The sequence below is a fragment of the Lissotriton helveticus genome, chromosome 8, assembly GCF_964261635.1.
Source record: "Lissotriton helveticus chromosome 8, aLisHel1.1, whole genome shotgun sequence".
NCBI classification, from domain to species: Eukaryota; Metazoa; Chordata; class Amphibia; order Caudata; family Salamandridae; genus Lissotriton; species Lissotriton helveticus.
The window spans coordinates 721,995,314-722,008,632 of record NC_136069.1 but is presented as its reverse complement, the minus strand read 5'-3'; the positions used below and the strand labels follow the sequence as shown (position 1 = coordinate 722,008,632).

Sequence of the window (13,319 nt, the reverse complement as noted above, 5' to 3'; positions counted from 1 at the left end):
TGGTTTCTGGGGGCTGTGCGTTTCAGAACCGTGGGGCAATTCCAGAGAAGGCTCGATTGTATGTTTTCTTTTTGGAAAATCTTTGTGGTTTCAGAAGAAGAGTGCTGAAGGTCCTGGAGGATATATCACCACTGAGAGCACCAATTTCTGGACCAGATATCTCGGGGTCTTGTGGTGAAGGGCTTTGTGAGTCATGTAAGCGATTCTTAGTTGAATTCTTGCTTCAAGTGGGAGCCAATTGAGAGCTCTACGGTCAGGGAAAATGTGGCAGTTTCTTTAGAACCCATGATGAGCCTGAGATCTGAATTGAGGGAGGCTCTTAGAGGGGCAGTTGTATACCTGGGAAGTCTGCAAAGAGTTGCACTCCCATAATCTAGTATAAGGATTAGTAGAGCTTCTACTGCCAATTTGAAGTCATTAAAGGGAAGGAAGGGTTTTAATTTCCTCAGAATGCGCATATGTATGATTTCTCCTTTTGTTGCGGTACTGATACGTTTATTCATGTTTAGATTCCTGTCGAGTGTTATTCCAAGAGATCTTGCAGAGTCAATAACTTGAGTCTGGCAGTTGAGCGCTGTAAGTTGTTTAAGCCATTCCTCTATGATGGATGTTAGCTTGGGAGGAACGATTAGGAGGAATTCAGTCTTGAGGGTGTTTAGTTTAAGGTGGTTTTCAGCAAGCCAAAGCTGCGTTTTTTGTAGAGTTAAGTTAAGAGATCTGATGTCCTCTGGAGAAGAGACCTTTATGTACAGTTGTGTATTATCCGCGTACATGTGATAATGAATGTTGGAGTAACTAAGAATTTCGGTAAGAGGTTTCATGAATAGGTTAAAAAGAGTGGGTGAAAGGGAGGAGACCGGGGGGGACTCCTAACATGACTGGGATGGACTTAGATAGAGATTGATTTACATTGAATCTTTGGCATCTGTTTTGGAGAAATTTAGAATGGATCATGATAGGCCCAGTCTATGTCTCAGGAGGTCTAGAAGATTGTCGTTTTTAATGGTGTTGAATGCCGAAGAGAAGTTGAGCAGGATTAAAAGGCAAGCTTAGTTTTGGTCTAGGATTTTTAGCACATCATCCACTATGTGCGGCAGAGCCGATTCAGTACTGTGCACTGTGGGAAACCAGATTGGCACTGGTCCAGCAGGTCTAATTGTTTGATGTAGTTGCAAAGTTGGATGTGTACACATTTTTCTAGGACTTTAGCCAGAGTTGGAATGTTAGAGATCAGGCGTCAATTGTTTAGATTTGTGTAGTCCGAAAGAAGTGTTTTTTTTAGGATGGGGGCACCTGCCCCGATGTAAGGTTTTCTGGTATAATGCCTTGAAGCATAGAGGCATTTCTTACCTTGGTCATAGTGGCAGTATCAAAGATTTGATCTCATTTAAGAAGTTAGAGGGTAGAGGATCGACAAAGTGGTTAGAGCGATTCAATGTTGTGAGAATTTTTAAGATTGTGCCTTCATTAAAAATTTTGAAGGAGGACCATGAAGCATTGTTTTTGAGGGTGAGTCATGATGGGCAAATGGTAAAGGTTGCCAGAGAGGGTGAAAGGGTGTCGTTTGGAATGAAAGAAGGATGCTCTAAAGCCGTCTACAGGTCAATCTTCATGTTTCAGTCTTCTCACTGAAGGAGGCAAATTCATCACAACAAGGTAATGAGCTCGGTCCAGCTTGGGGCGGGGGGGGTTGGTAGGCCATTTGATTGTGCTTTAACTGATTAAAATAGTTTTTTGGTAGGTTTTTAGCATGGTCTAACGAGTTCCTAAAAACGTTTGTTTTAGACCTTCTGATATTTTTTAGTAGGAGTTCCTGGTAGCTCTTAGAAGTTTAAGGTGGGCAAGGGACGGGAAGGCTCTCCATTGACATTCAATTAGTCTTAAGGTACCTCTATCCGAATTGATGCTGCCATAGTACCATGGTTTGGAGTCTTTGGTAGAAAGTCATTTCAGTTCAAGCAGTGCAACTGAATCTAGTACCGTAGTCATGGAACTGAAGTAGTGGTTTGTAGGACCTTGTACATCTGATAAGTCATCAGGGGGAGGCAAGCAGTTGTCACTAAGAGATGTTAGTAGATTGATCTTAGCATTTTTTTGAGGCTCCTTTTCCATATTTTAGGTTTCATAGTTTGGGTTGAGTTTAATCTCACAGCTTCATTAATGAAGAATATAATGAAGTGGTGGTCCGACCAATCACAAGGGAGGATCGATTCAAGTTGAATGGAATTAGCGTTGGCAATGACAAGATCTAAGATTGCACCGTTATCATGTGTGGGGCTGTTGCAGATTTGATTATGGTCCAGGTCCGTAAGAAATACTTTGAGGCTGTTTACAGCAGAGTCATTTAGGTCGGTCCAATGTAGATTGAGATCTCCGAGGAAGATTCGGGTGCCTTGTTGTGCTGTGTTTGTAGTTACGATATCCTTAAACTGTTTGATGAAAGTGAGGGCGGTAGAACGTGTGTAAGGTGCAGACTGGTCTGCTGTTACATGAGAGATCAATACAAAGGTTTTCACACAAGGATATTACCGATGAGTGAGATCATTTCACAGTAAGGCTATTCCAATGGATGCAGCCAGTGCCACCTTCAGGTCTATCAGCTCTGTTTAATCTAGTGAAATAATGGTTTGGAGGGACTAGAATATCGAGGATGGGTGTGGGCGATTCATTTAACCAGCTTTTGGTCAGGATTAGAAGGTCGGGTTCATGAACGAGTATGAGATCAGCAATGTCTGCCGCATGTTTTGAAGCCTATTGACAATTTAGAAGTATGCATTTGAGATGGGGTTTGGCAGGAGCTAGGGGGTCCTGTGTGAGGGTGGTTCGCGTAAGCTTATGTTCCTCTATGGTTGGGTTTTGGGAATTCTGTGTGGATTACAAATGTTTTGAAGCCTATTGACAATTTAGAAGTATGCATTTGAGATGGGGTTTGGCAGGAGCTAGGGGGTCCTGTGTGAGGGTGGTTCGCTTAAGCTTATGTTCCTCTATGGTTGGGTTTTGGGAATTCTGTGTGGATTACAAGGGGATGGATTGGATTAGGGTATGACTATTTGTGTTAACAGGGCGCGATGTATTGCGATTGTGTTGGGGAAGATCATAGGAGAAGAGGAGAGAATGGATATCATTGGCTGATAAAGGATCCCTCAATCGGAATGGTCGAGTTGGTGCATTGGGGTAGGGTAAAGTTCTCCATCTCTGGTGCAAGTGCTTCAGAGAAGGTGATTGCATAGAGGGGGGGTTTGGAGAATAGTTACTATGATAGTTCGTAACCAAATCCCTATTAGGCCATCTGCCCTTGTGTGACTGTAGGATAAGGGCAAGTAGGCTTTGGAGGTCTGCTTTGACTTGTTGTAGTGAGAGTGAGAGCTCATCAAGTCTGGAATCTAGTGAGCGGTGTGTACCTCTTGGTCTGGGGGCAGGAGGCGAGTGTGTGGGCTAGGAGTTGGGTTTAAGGGTTTGCAATACCCTGGGCCTATGTAGGGCAGCCAGTAGGAGGGTGTTTATAGGGGGAGGAAGGGGATCGGATAGAGGGGCAAGGTGAAGTGAGTACCGTATGGGTGTGTGGGGCGCTGGAGCTATGGTGTTGGTCAGAGTTAGCGGGACCAATTTATAATTTGTGTGAAGTAATGGGAGATGGGATGTTGGCAGAGCACTGCTGGGGGGTGACTTTCAAAGCCACAAGATTCTGGCGGAGCTTGACTGGGCGTGTACTGAAGTGGGGGGGGGTAACAAGTGGCTGTCTAGTAGGGGATTCTGGTGGCGTGTTAGAAGGGATTATTGAGTTTAAAGGGCCTGGGGTGAGGGAATCAGATCTCATAACCTTTTCCTTGATAAGAGGACAAATATTGTCAAATAGTTCCAAAATGTGGTCTGATGACTGTATGAGGATTATCCCATTATGGAATATGGTGATTGTTGCTGTTGCACTATATATCAGTGAGGGGACGATTGAAATCCTGAGACCGTGTGATGTTTTTCTAGAAGTGGAGATCGAGAGCAAAGAGAAGAAGACTTTCCTCCATTGGGCTCTTCTCTTCGTGTAAAAGATTTCACTGGATAAAGCTCCTTTGTTCATGGAGAAGTAAGGATCCGAGACCAGGGTCTCAGGGTGTGATTTGAGAAGTTTATGCTTAAAACATTGAGCTGCTTTTGTGTCAAGTTTGGTGGGTACTTATTGGTGTAGGTATGTTGTCCTGACAAATCCATATTGGGGGCAATGCTTATTTGGAGAACCCTATTTAGTATAGAATGTGGGAGGCAAGGTGAAGATAGGTGGGGAAGAGGTGGGGGGGTCTGGTAAAAATATGAGCGGCTGCAAGTTGGAGACAAGCTAAGGGGTGTACGTAATGCAGGCTGGGATGGAGTTAGGGACAATTGCTTGCGAAAATATAAGGGGAAGTAATGATCGGAGTAGGGAAGGCCGGGGGGATGGAAGAGAGTGAAGGAGAGAAGAAACACTAGTGATATACACCCGGGCAGGCGTAAAAGTAAAACGCAACTGGGTAGAAGTAGTGATGCTGGAGAGAAACCTATCATGCGTGCTTATCAACTGAGGTTCATTAAAGGTCATCAGATTCTGCTGAAAATGGTTGAATAAAACATCATTAACATCGATATATTCCAAGGTAAAACTAACTGAATAATTACCTAGAGAGTAATATTTGTGTGTGTATATATATATATATATATCCAAAATCCAAGTTGCCTTGCATGGAAACGCCGACACAGTTGTTAAAAGTAATCCGTTTATTGCGGGCAGAGGAAGCTTCGTGAAACCCCACCAACCAACAAAAGCTGCCAAACATGTTTCGGGCTCCTGCCCTTGATCACTGGCGTTCAACACTGAATCACGGCAGCTGTGCCGACTACATCACATTAGCCCCGCCCTTTGGGACTTCACCTTGCACGTTGCATTCTGGGGTAAGTAGTCTTTGCATGAGCCAAGTGGTGCTGAACAATGTCTCGTGTTGTTTAATTGCATTTCCCAAGTGGGTCTGGTGGCAGGGAACACAACGCTATCCACTGGTGGCTGTGACCCGCAAACGTTAACAACTCCTCGTAGCACCTCAGTTTCAGGTACTCCAGGGCCACTATGTAAGTGGCGGGGCATCTCCGCGGCGAGGCACGCCGCAATTAGTTTCCAAAATCCAAGTTGCCTTGCATGGAAACGCCGACACAGTTGTTAAAAGTAATCCGTTTATTGCGGGCAGAGGAAGCTTCGTGAAACCCCACCAACCAACAAAAGCTGCCAAACATGTTTCGGGCTCCTGCCCTTGATCACTGGCGTTCAACACTGAGTCACGGCAGCTGTGCCGACTACATCACATTAGCCCCGCCCTTTGGGACTTCACCTTGCACGTTGCATTCTGGGGTAAGTAGTCTTTGCATGAGCCAAGTGGTGCTGAACAATGTCTCGTGTTGTTTAATTGCATTTCCCAAGTGGGTCTGGTGGCAGGGAACACAACGCTATCCACTGGTGGCTGTGACCCGCAAACGTTAACAACTCCTCGTAGCACCTCAGTTTCAGGTACTCCAGGGCCACTATGTAAGTGGCGGGGCATCTCCGCGGCGAGGCACGCCGCAATTAGTTTCCAAAATCCAAGTTGCCTTGCATGGAAACGCCGACACAGTTGTTAAAAGTAATCCGTTTATTGCGGGCAGAGGAAGCTTCGTGAAACCCCACCAACCAACAAAAGCTGCCAAACATGTTTCGGGCTCCTGCCCTTGATCACTGGCGTTCAACACTGAGTCACGGCAGCTGTGCCGACTACATCACATTAGCCCCGCCCTTTGGGACTTCACCTTGCACGTTGCATTCTGGGGTAAGTAGTCTTTGCATGAGCCAAGTGGTGCTGAACAATGTCTCGTGTTGTTTAATTGCATTTCCCAAGTGGGTCTGGTGGCAGGGAACACAACGCTATCCACTGGTGGCTGTGACCCGCAAACGTTAACAACTCCTCGTAGCACCTCAGTTTCAGGTACTCCAGGGCCACTATGTAAGTGGCGGGGCATCTCCGCGGCGAGGCACGCCGCAATTAGTTTCCAAAATCCAAGTTGCCTTGCATGGAAACGCCGACACAGTTGTTAAAAGTAATCCGTTTACTTTTAACAACTGTGTCGGCGTGTTGCGGGTTACAGCCACCAGTGGATAGCGTTGTGTTCCCTGCCACCAGACCCACTTGGGTAATGCAATTAAACAACACAAGACATTGTTCAGCACCACTTGGCTCATGCAAAGACTACTTACCCCAGAATGCAACGTGCAAGGTGAAGTCCCAAAGGACGGGGCTAATGTGATGTAGTCGGCACAGCTGCCGTGACTCAGTGTTGAACGCCAGTGATCAAGGGCAGGAGCCCGAAACATGTTTGGCAGCTTTTGTTGGTTGGTGGGGTTTCACGAAGCTTCCTCTGCCCGCAATAAACGGATTACTTTTAACAACTGTGTCGGCGTTTCCATGCAAGGCAACTTGGATTTTGGAAACTAATTGCGGCGTGCCTCGCCGCGGAGATGCCCCGCCACTTACATAGTGGCCCTGGAGTACCTGAAACTGAGGTGCTACGAGGAGTTGTTAACGTTTGCGGGTTACAGCCACCAGTGGATAGCGTTGTGTTCCCTGCCACCAGACCCACTTGGGTAATGCAATTAAACAACACGAGACATTGTTCAGCACCACTTGGCTCATGCAAAGACTACTTACCCCAGAATGCAACGTGCAAGGTGAAGTCCCAAAGGGCGGGGCTAATGTGATGTAGTCGGCACAGCTGCCGTGACTCAGTGTTGAACGCCAGTGATCAAGGGCAGGAGCCCGAAACATGTTTGGCAGCTTTTGTTGGTTGGTGGGGTTTCACGAAGCTTCCTCTGCCCGCAATAAACGGATTACTTTTAACAACTGTGTCGGCGTTTCCATGCAAGGCAACTTGGATTTTGGAAACTAATTGCGGCGTGCCTCGCCGCGGAGATGCCCCGCCACTTACATAGTGGCCCTGGAGTACCTGAAACTGAGGTGCTACGAGGAGTTGTTAACGTTTGCGGGTTACAGCCACCAGTGGATAGCGTTGTGTTCCCTGCCACCAGACCCACTTGGGAAATGCAATTAAACAACACGAGACATTGTTCAGCACCACTTGGCTCATGCAAAGACTACTTACCCCAGAATGCAACGTGCAAGGTGAAGTCCCAAAGGGCGGGGCTAATGTGATGTAGTCGGCACAGCTGCCGTGACTCAGTGTTGAACGCCAGTGATCAAGGGCAGGAGCCCGAAACATGTTTGGCAGCTTTTGTTGGTTGGTGGGGTTTCACGAAGCTTCCTCTGCCCGCAATAAACGGATTACTTTTAACAACTGTGTCGGCGTTTCCATGCAAGGCAACTTGGATTTTGGAAACTAATTGCGGCGTGCCTCGCCGCGGAGATGCCCCGCCACTTACATAGTGGCCCTGGAGTACCTGAAACTGAGGTGCTACGAGGAGTTGTTAACGTTTGCGGGTTACAGCCACCAGTGGATAGCGTTGTGTTCCCTGCCACCAGACCCACTTGGGAAATGCAATTAAACAACACGAGACATTGTTCAGCACCACTTGGCTCATGCAAAGACTACTTACCCCAGAATGCAACGTGCAAGGTGAAGTCCCAAAGGGCGGGGCTAATGTGATGTAGTCGGCACAGCTGCCGTGACTCAGTGTTGAACGCCAGTGATCAAGGGCAGGAGCCCGAAACATGTTTGGCAGCTTTTGTTGGTTGGTGGGGTTTCACGAAGCTTCCTCTGCCCGCAATAAACGGATTACTTTTAACAACTGTGTCGGCGTTTCCATGCAAGGCAACTTGGATTTTGGAAACTAATTGCGGCGTGCCTCGCCGCGGAGATGCCCCGCCACTTACATAGTGGCCCTGGAGTACCTGAAACTGAGGTGCTACGAGGAGTTGTTAACGTTTGCGGGTTACAGCCACCAGTGGATAGCGTTGTGTTCCCTGCCACCAGACCCACTTGGGAAATGCAATTAAACAACACGAGACATTGTTCAGCACCACTTGGCTCATGCAAAGACTACTTACCCCAGAATGCAACGTGCAAGGTGAAGTCCCAAAGGGCGGGGCTAATGTGATGTAGTCGGCACAGCTGCCGTGACTCAGTGTTGAACGCCAGTGATCAAGGGCAGGAGCCCGAAACATGTTTGGCAGCTTTTGTTGGTTGGTGGGGTTTCACGAAGCTTCCTCTGCCCGCAATAAACGGATTACTTTTAACAACTGTGTCGGCGTTTCCATGCAAGGCAACTTGGATTTTGGAAACTAATTGCGGCGTGCCTCGCCGCGGAGATGCCCCGCCACTTACATAGTGGCCCTGGAGTACCTGAAACTGAGGTGCTACGAGGAGTTGTTAACGTTTGCGGGTTACAGCCACCAGTGGATAGCGTTGTGTTCCCTGCCACCAGACCCACTTGGGAAATGCAATTAAACAACACGAGACATTGTTCAGCACCACTTGGCTCATGCAAAGACTACTTACCCCAGAATGCAACGTGCAAGGTGAAGTCCCAAAGGGCGGGGCTAATGTGATGTAGTCGGCACAGCTGCCGTGACTCAGTGTTGAACGCCAGTGATCAAGGGCAGGAGCCCGAAACATGTTTGGCAGCTTTTGTTGGTTGGTGGGGTTTCACGAAGCTTCCTCTGCCCGCAATAAACGGATTACTTTTAACAACTGTGTCGGCGTTTCCATGCAAGGCAACTTGGATTTTGGAAACTAATTGCGGCGTGCCTCGCCGCGGAGATGCCCCGCCACTTACATAGTGGCCCTGGAGTACCTGAAACTGAGGTGCTACGAGGAGTTGTTAACGTTTGCGGGTTACAGCCACCAGTGGATAGCGTTGTGTTCCCTGCCACCAGACCCACTTGGGAAATGCAATTAAACAACACGAGACATTGTTCAGCACCACTTGGCTCATGCAAAGACTACTTACCCCAGAATGCAACGTGCAAGGTGAAGTCCCAAAGGGCGGGGCTAATGTGATGTAGTCGGCACAGCTGCCGTGACTCAGTGTTGAACGCCAGTGATCAAGGGCAGGAGCCCGAAACATGTTTGGCAGCTTTTGTTGGTTGGTGGGGTTTCACGAAGCTTCCTCTGCCCGCAATAAACGGATTACTTTTAACAACTGTGTCGGCGTTTCCATGCAAGGCAACTTGGATTTTGGATATATATATATATATATATATATATATATATATATAGATATACAAAAAAGAAGAAGAGAACTCTGGGTAGTTCTCAAGTTTAGGTGGAAAGCAGCCCCTGTTAGAGCACTCTCAACACCAGCGACACTCTAGATCTGCTCACCTCAAATGTCTGTTTTTCTATCAAAGTTTTTAAGCATAGGATTAGCACAGTGCTATCCATGCCGAGATAGCAAATGACAAAGTCTTTTGCACTCTATACAGCAACGACTTTAAGTTGTAATTTTACAGCTCGGCAAGGACAGCACTGTACTAGTCCTATGCTTAAAGTCGTTGCTGTATAAATTGCAAAAGACTTTGTCATTTTCTATCTCGGCGTGGATAGCACTGTGCTAATCCTATGCTTAAAAACTTTGATAGAAAAACAGACTTTTGAGGTGCGCAGATCTAGTGTGTCGCTGGTGTTGAGAGTGCTCTAACAGGAGCTGCTTTCCACCTAAACTTGAGAACTACCCAAGGCTCTCTCCTTCTTTTTTGCGTAATTTATGCGTCACTCTATGCCTGAAAGGGTTTTGTTTTGATATATATATATATATATATATACATACACAAAACATGTACATCATATGCACTCAATGCCTATAATATATATATATATATATATATATATATAAAACATGAGATGTATATAGGATATACAATATAAGTAATTCATGTACACTTGCCTATAGATTAGTCCATAGCCATGACACAGTTTGGTGAAATCAATACACGGGTATAGCCGTCCCAGGATGACTACCTATCGGCAGAATAATGCTCAGCGACACAGTCCTTTGTTTATTTCCATGTTCAAGAAGACATATTGGTCCTTTCTCCATTGCTATTGTACTTGGGCATTTGCCATTTTTTCTGCGAGTGACAAAGAAGAGAAGAAGGCGGCCGGGGCAATAAAATTAAAGATAAGCCAGTATGAGGTCTATTTCAATTAGGAACAAGGGCCCTCGAGCATAGGGCACGTCAAGAGTATGCCAACGGCAAAAGCATACCTGTGAGGGGGCCGACTCCCATGCAAGATCCTGTCACTCTCTCCTCAGGCAGTCGATGCCCCAGGATGGCAAGATTCTCCGCGGGAATGCGGCGGCCGTCTCCGAGATCCCGCTCAGTGGTCAACAGCATTCTATCCCCATAGTGGAGTGGGGGGAGGGGTGGAAGCTGTGTCTCCTCTAGACCAACGAGGTGGGTCTCCCTTCGCCACCTAGCATGACGACCAGCAGGTAGGGCAGACTGCAGACCTTCCTCCGATGTGGTCGATCAAGGTTGCATTTCATATCATGGAGAAGAGCCCAGCGAGTCACTGCAGCCCCTGTGAAACGAACTAGACCCTCTGAACTGGTAATGCGACCTCATCTGCCCATCTGTAACTCCGAGCACCAGCCTTTCCTATCCCATTGCAGCCTCGGTTAGGGATCTGGTCAGGATCAGAACCCTCCTAGCCAACAATGTGACCTTGGTTGCCCTACTGGGACTCAGAGAATTTGCCTCTCCATATCCTTCTGCAGTCTCAACTGTGGAATCCAAACTAAGTTATACCGTCCAGACTGATGCTCCGCTCCAGTCCTATCTGCGATCATTCAGCCATTTTTGATCTAGACCCAGATCATCTCCTTCAGCATGGTAATGTAGTTATTCCCAAGCTCTTCAAAGGTCCTCAGTGTTCACTTAACTGTTGATATTCTGATTTTCCAATGTTTCAATTGATGTTGGGGCTAACAAGGGATTTTCGCTGTATTGCAATCCCTAGCCTCGGAGCTCCCTTCTCGAGCTCCTCGCCAGTCGGCGGCATCACAAACATGCTAATCCTTTTCTAATTTCTGATTGCAGTTCGGTGACCCGCTACCACTTATACACAGCCTTCCGGCCTGCTAACCAGCCATGTAGTGTTTTACGCTTTAGTAGGACAGCCAATGAGAATGTCTGCGACACTTTTTTAGCTAATCTGATTGGTGTCAGAGTACCAGAAGCCCCAGGTGCCTTCTTGTACCGGCTATGCTGTTTAGAACCTTTGTGGGTGGACTGGGGTGGAAGGATGGCCCTCCAGTGGATTGGGAATGAAGTTCACTACTAAATTGATTCACATCTGGCCATTGGAATATTGAAATGGGCAGAATATGCCCGTTTCACTTTTCCCCCCGAAATATTCACCTATTCGTAAGGTTAGCTCCCTGTGTAACTAATGGTATGTTGCCCTTTATAGATGTCATTTTTTTTAATTTTTGCAGTTTATATTGAGAAAGTACAAATGCAAAATTAGAACACCAAGATTAATAATGTGTCGTTTTTGCTTTTTCAGATTTTCATTAAGTGGAGCAAGTTCCTCATCCCACTGAAGATTTAATTGTGCTTGGTTTTCTCCTGTGAGTTGTGGTGGTGGATGTTAAAGGGACCTTGCAGTGTCTACACTGGAAAGACTCTTAGACATCGCCATGCTGTCCTTCACTGACGGCGATAGAAAATTCCAGAAAATGGAACCGCAGAAATGAGAACTCTCACAAATGGTGGATTTGCAGTTCTGTGCGACTATAAGTTTCATTTTTTGATGAAAATTGTTATTTTTAATGTTAAGCTCAACCATAGTGCACAGATTAGCTGGTGGCGTTGTTTAAAAAAATGTTGAAATATAATTGGAGAGCTGTGATGAAGAAACCGAATCTATTTGGAAACCTCAGGAATCTTGCTTTAACTTGTTCACTCTAAGGAGAGATGCGAAACTATCCTGCTGGATTTCAGTACAGATATGTAAATAGATACATTTTTATATCTCAGATAAAAGCCCATCAAAAAGGAAACAGGGAATCACTGTGTAAAGAGCGTTCGGGTACTCCAGTAGGCAGAGCTGATAAGGATAACGCTTTAGTGGCCATAAATGAATCTTGCCTTTTATTCAAGTTTTCTTTGGTTATTTTTATATTGTGCAACAATAATTTGTATTTTGTACTTGCAGGAGTTGCCATTGGAAAATAGAATTTACCAGAATGCTCAAAGCTACCCTGTTAACATGCTAAAATGAATCATTGCTGATCATGTCACTGTGTTCAAAGTTCTGTTTGTTTTTTTAAATTTGTGGTTACCCTTTATACTCTATCACATTTTGATAATCCCATGAAGACTTTAATATATTTACTTTAGTTTTTACTCCTTTATTAGAAGTTCTCTGAATCACATGTATGTTAGTGGCAATTGTCCATCAGATGCTATACTTAGTAGATTTATTTACGTTTATTGTTATGTCTGAAAGGATTTCCACTCTTTCTTCTGAGCCCATACAGATGATTAACACTGAAATGTGATGTACATAAAAAAGAAAACTTTTTGTTCTGAATGATTTCTCCAAAGGAGAAAATTAAGTGACTAATGTGTTTTATGTATTTCGAAGTACATTCAGCTATATTTGTCAGTGTTGCACCTTCAAGAAAATGGAAAAGTACTATAGAGTTTATGATTACGCAGAAATGTGGTCTTCTAATTTAAAGGATCTTGTTGCTGAAAAATTGTTTTGTAACCTAAAAAATAACGCCAATTGAGAGTGATTGTAATCTTTTATTGGGAAAAACTTTGTGGCTTAAATTTCCAACCTACGCTGATGCATCTGGGTCCTTTGCATTGCCAGCGTTTGGAGATAGTGTAGCCCATCCAGCTAGCCAAGGCACAGTCTCCATAGCACACTTCAACTTCAGTTGTTGATTCTTCTACCAACCAAAGCAGTTAAGGTTCAACTTTCACTTGTGTTAACCTAACGATAGAGCGGTCGACCTCGAAGGTGGGCGACCAGGTTCGAGTCTTGGCAGGGACGCTTAACATCCTGTGATTTTGGGCAAATCACTTAATCCACCCATACCTAACAAAATGAATGTATCCATCTGTAAAGCAACTGGTGCTCATGTAAAGTGCCCCAAAATACCTTCGGGTCGAGTTTGCACTATTTAAAAGTCAACAACAAAAAAAACCTTGAAAGGTCTTTGATGATATAGAATCCTTGGCTGTGAAGGGATTTGTTGCCCGGCTTTTCTCACAGGAAAAAAGCTGTCGTACTTTTCCAAGGGGCATTTCTTGTTTTTCAAACTTGAGGTCATGCTTTTGTCTAAGGCTTCAAGGAAT

The 13,319-nt window shown here is 45.5% G+C and overlaps 1 protein-coding gene across 1 annotated transcript in view; it reads left to right on the top strand.

Annotated features, from left to right (window-relative positions):
* STK24 (serine/threonine kinase 24) overlaps window positions 1–12,745 on the top strand; it is a 587,809-nt gene extending 575,064 nt beyond the window's left edge. The window contains exon 11 of the mRNA XM_078657516.1: window positions 11,515–12,745. Within this exon, the coding sequence (XP_078513642.1) occupies window positions 11,515–11,551 (37 nt within the window). The 3' untranslated portion in view covers window positions 11,552–12,745. The remainder of the gene's footprint in view (window positions 1–11,514) is intronic.
* Window positions 12,746–13,319: the final 574 nt, after the last annotated feature.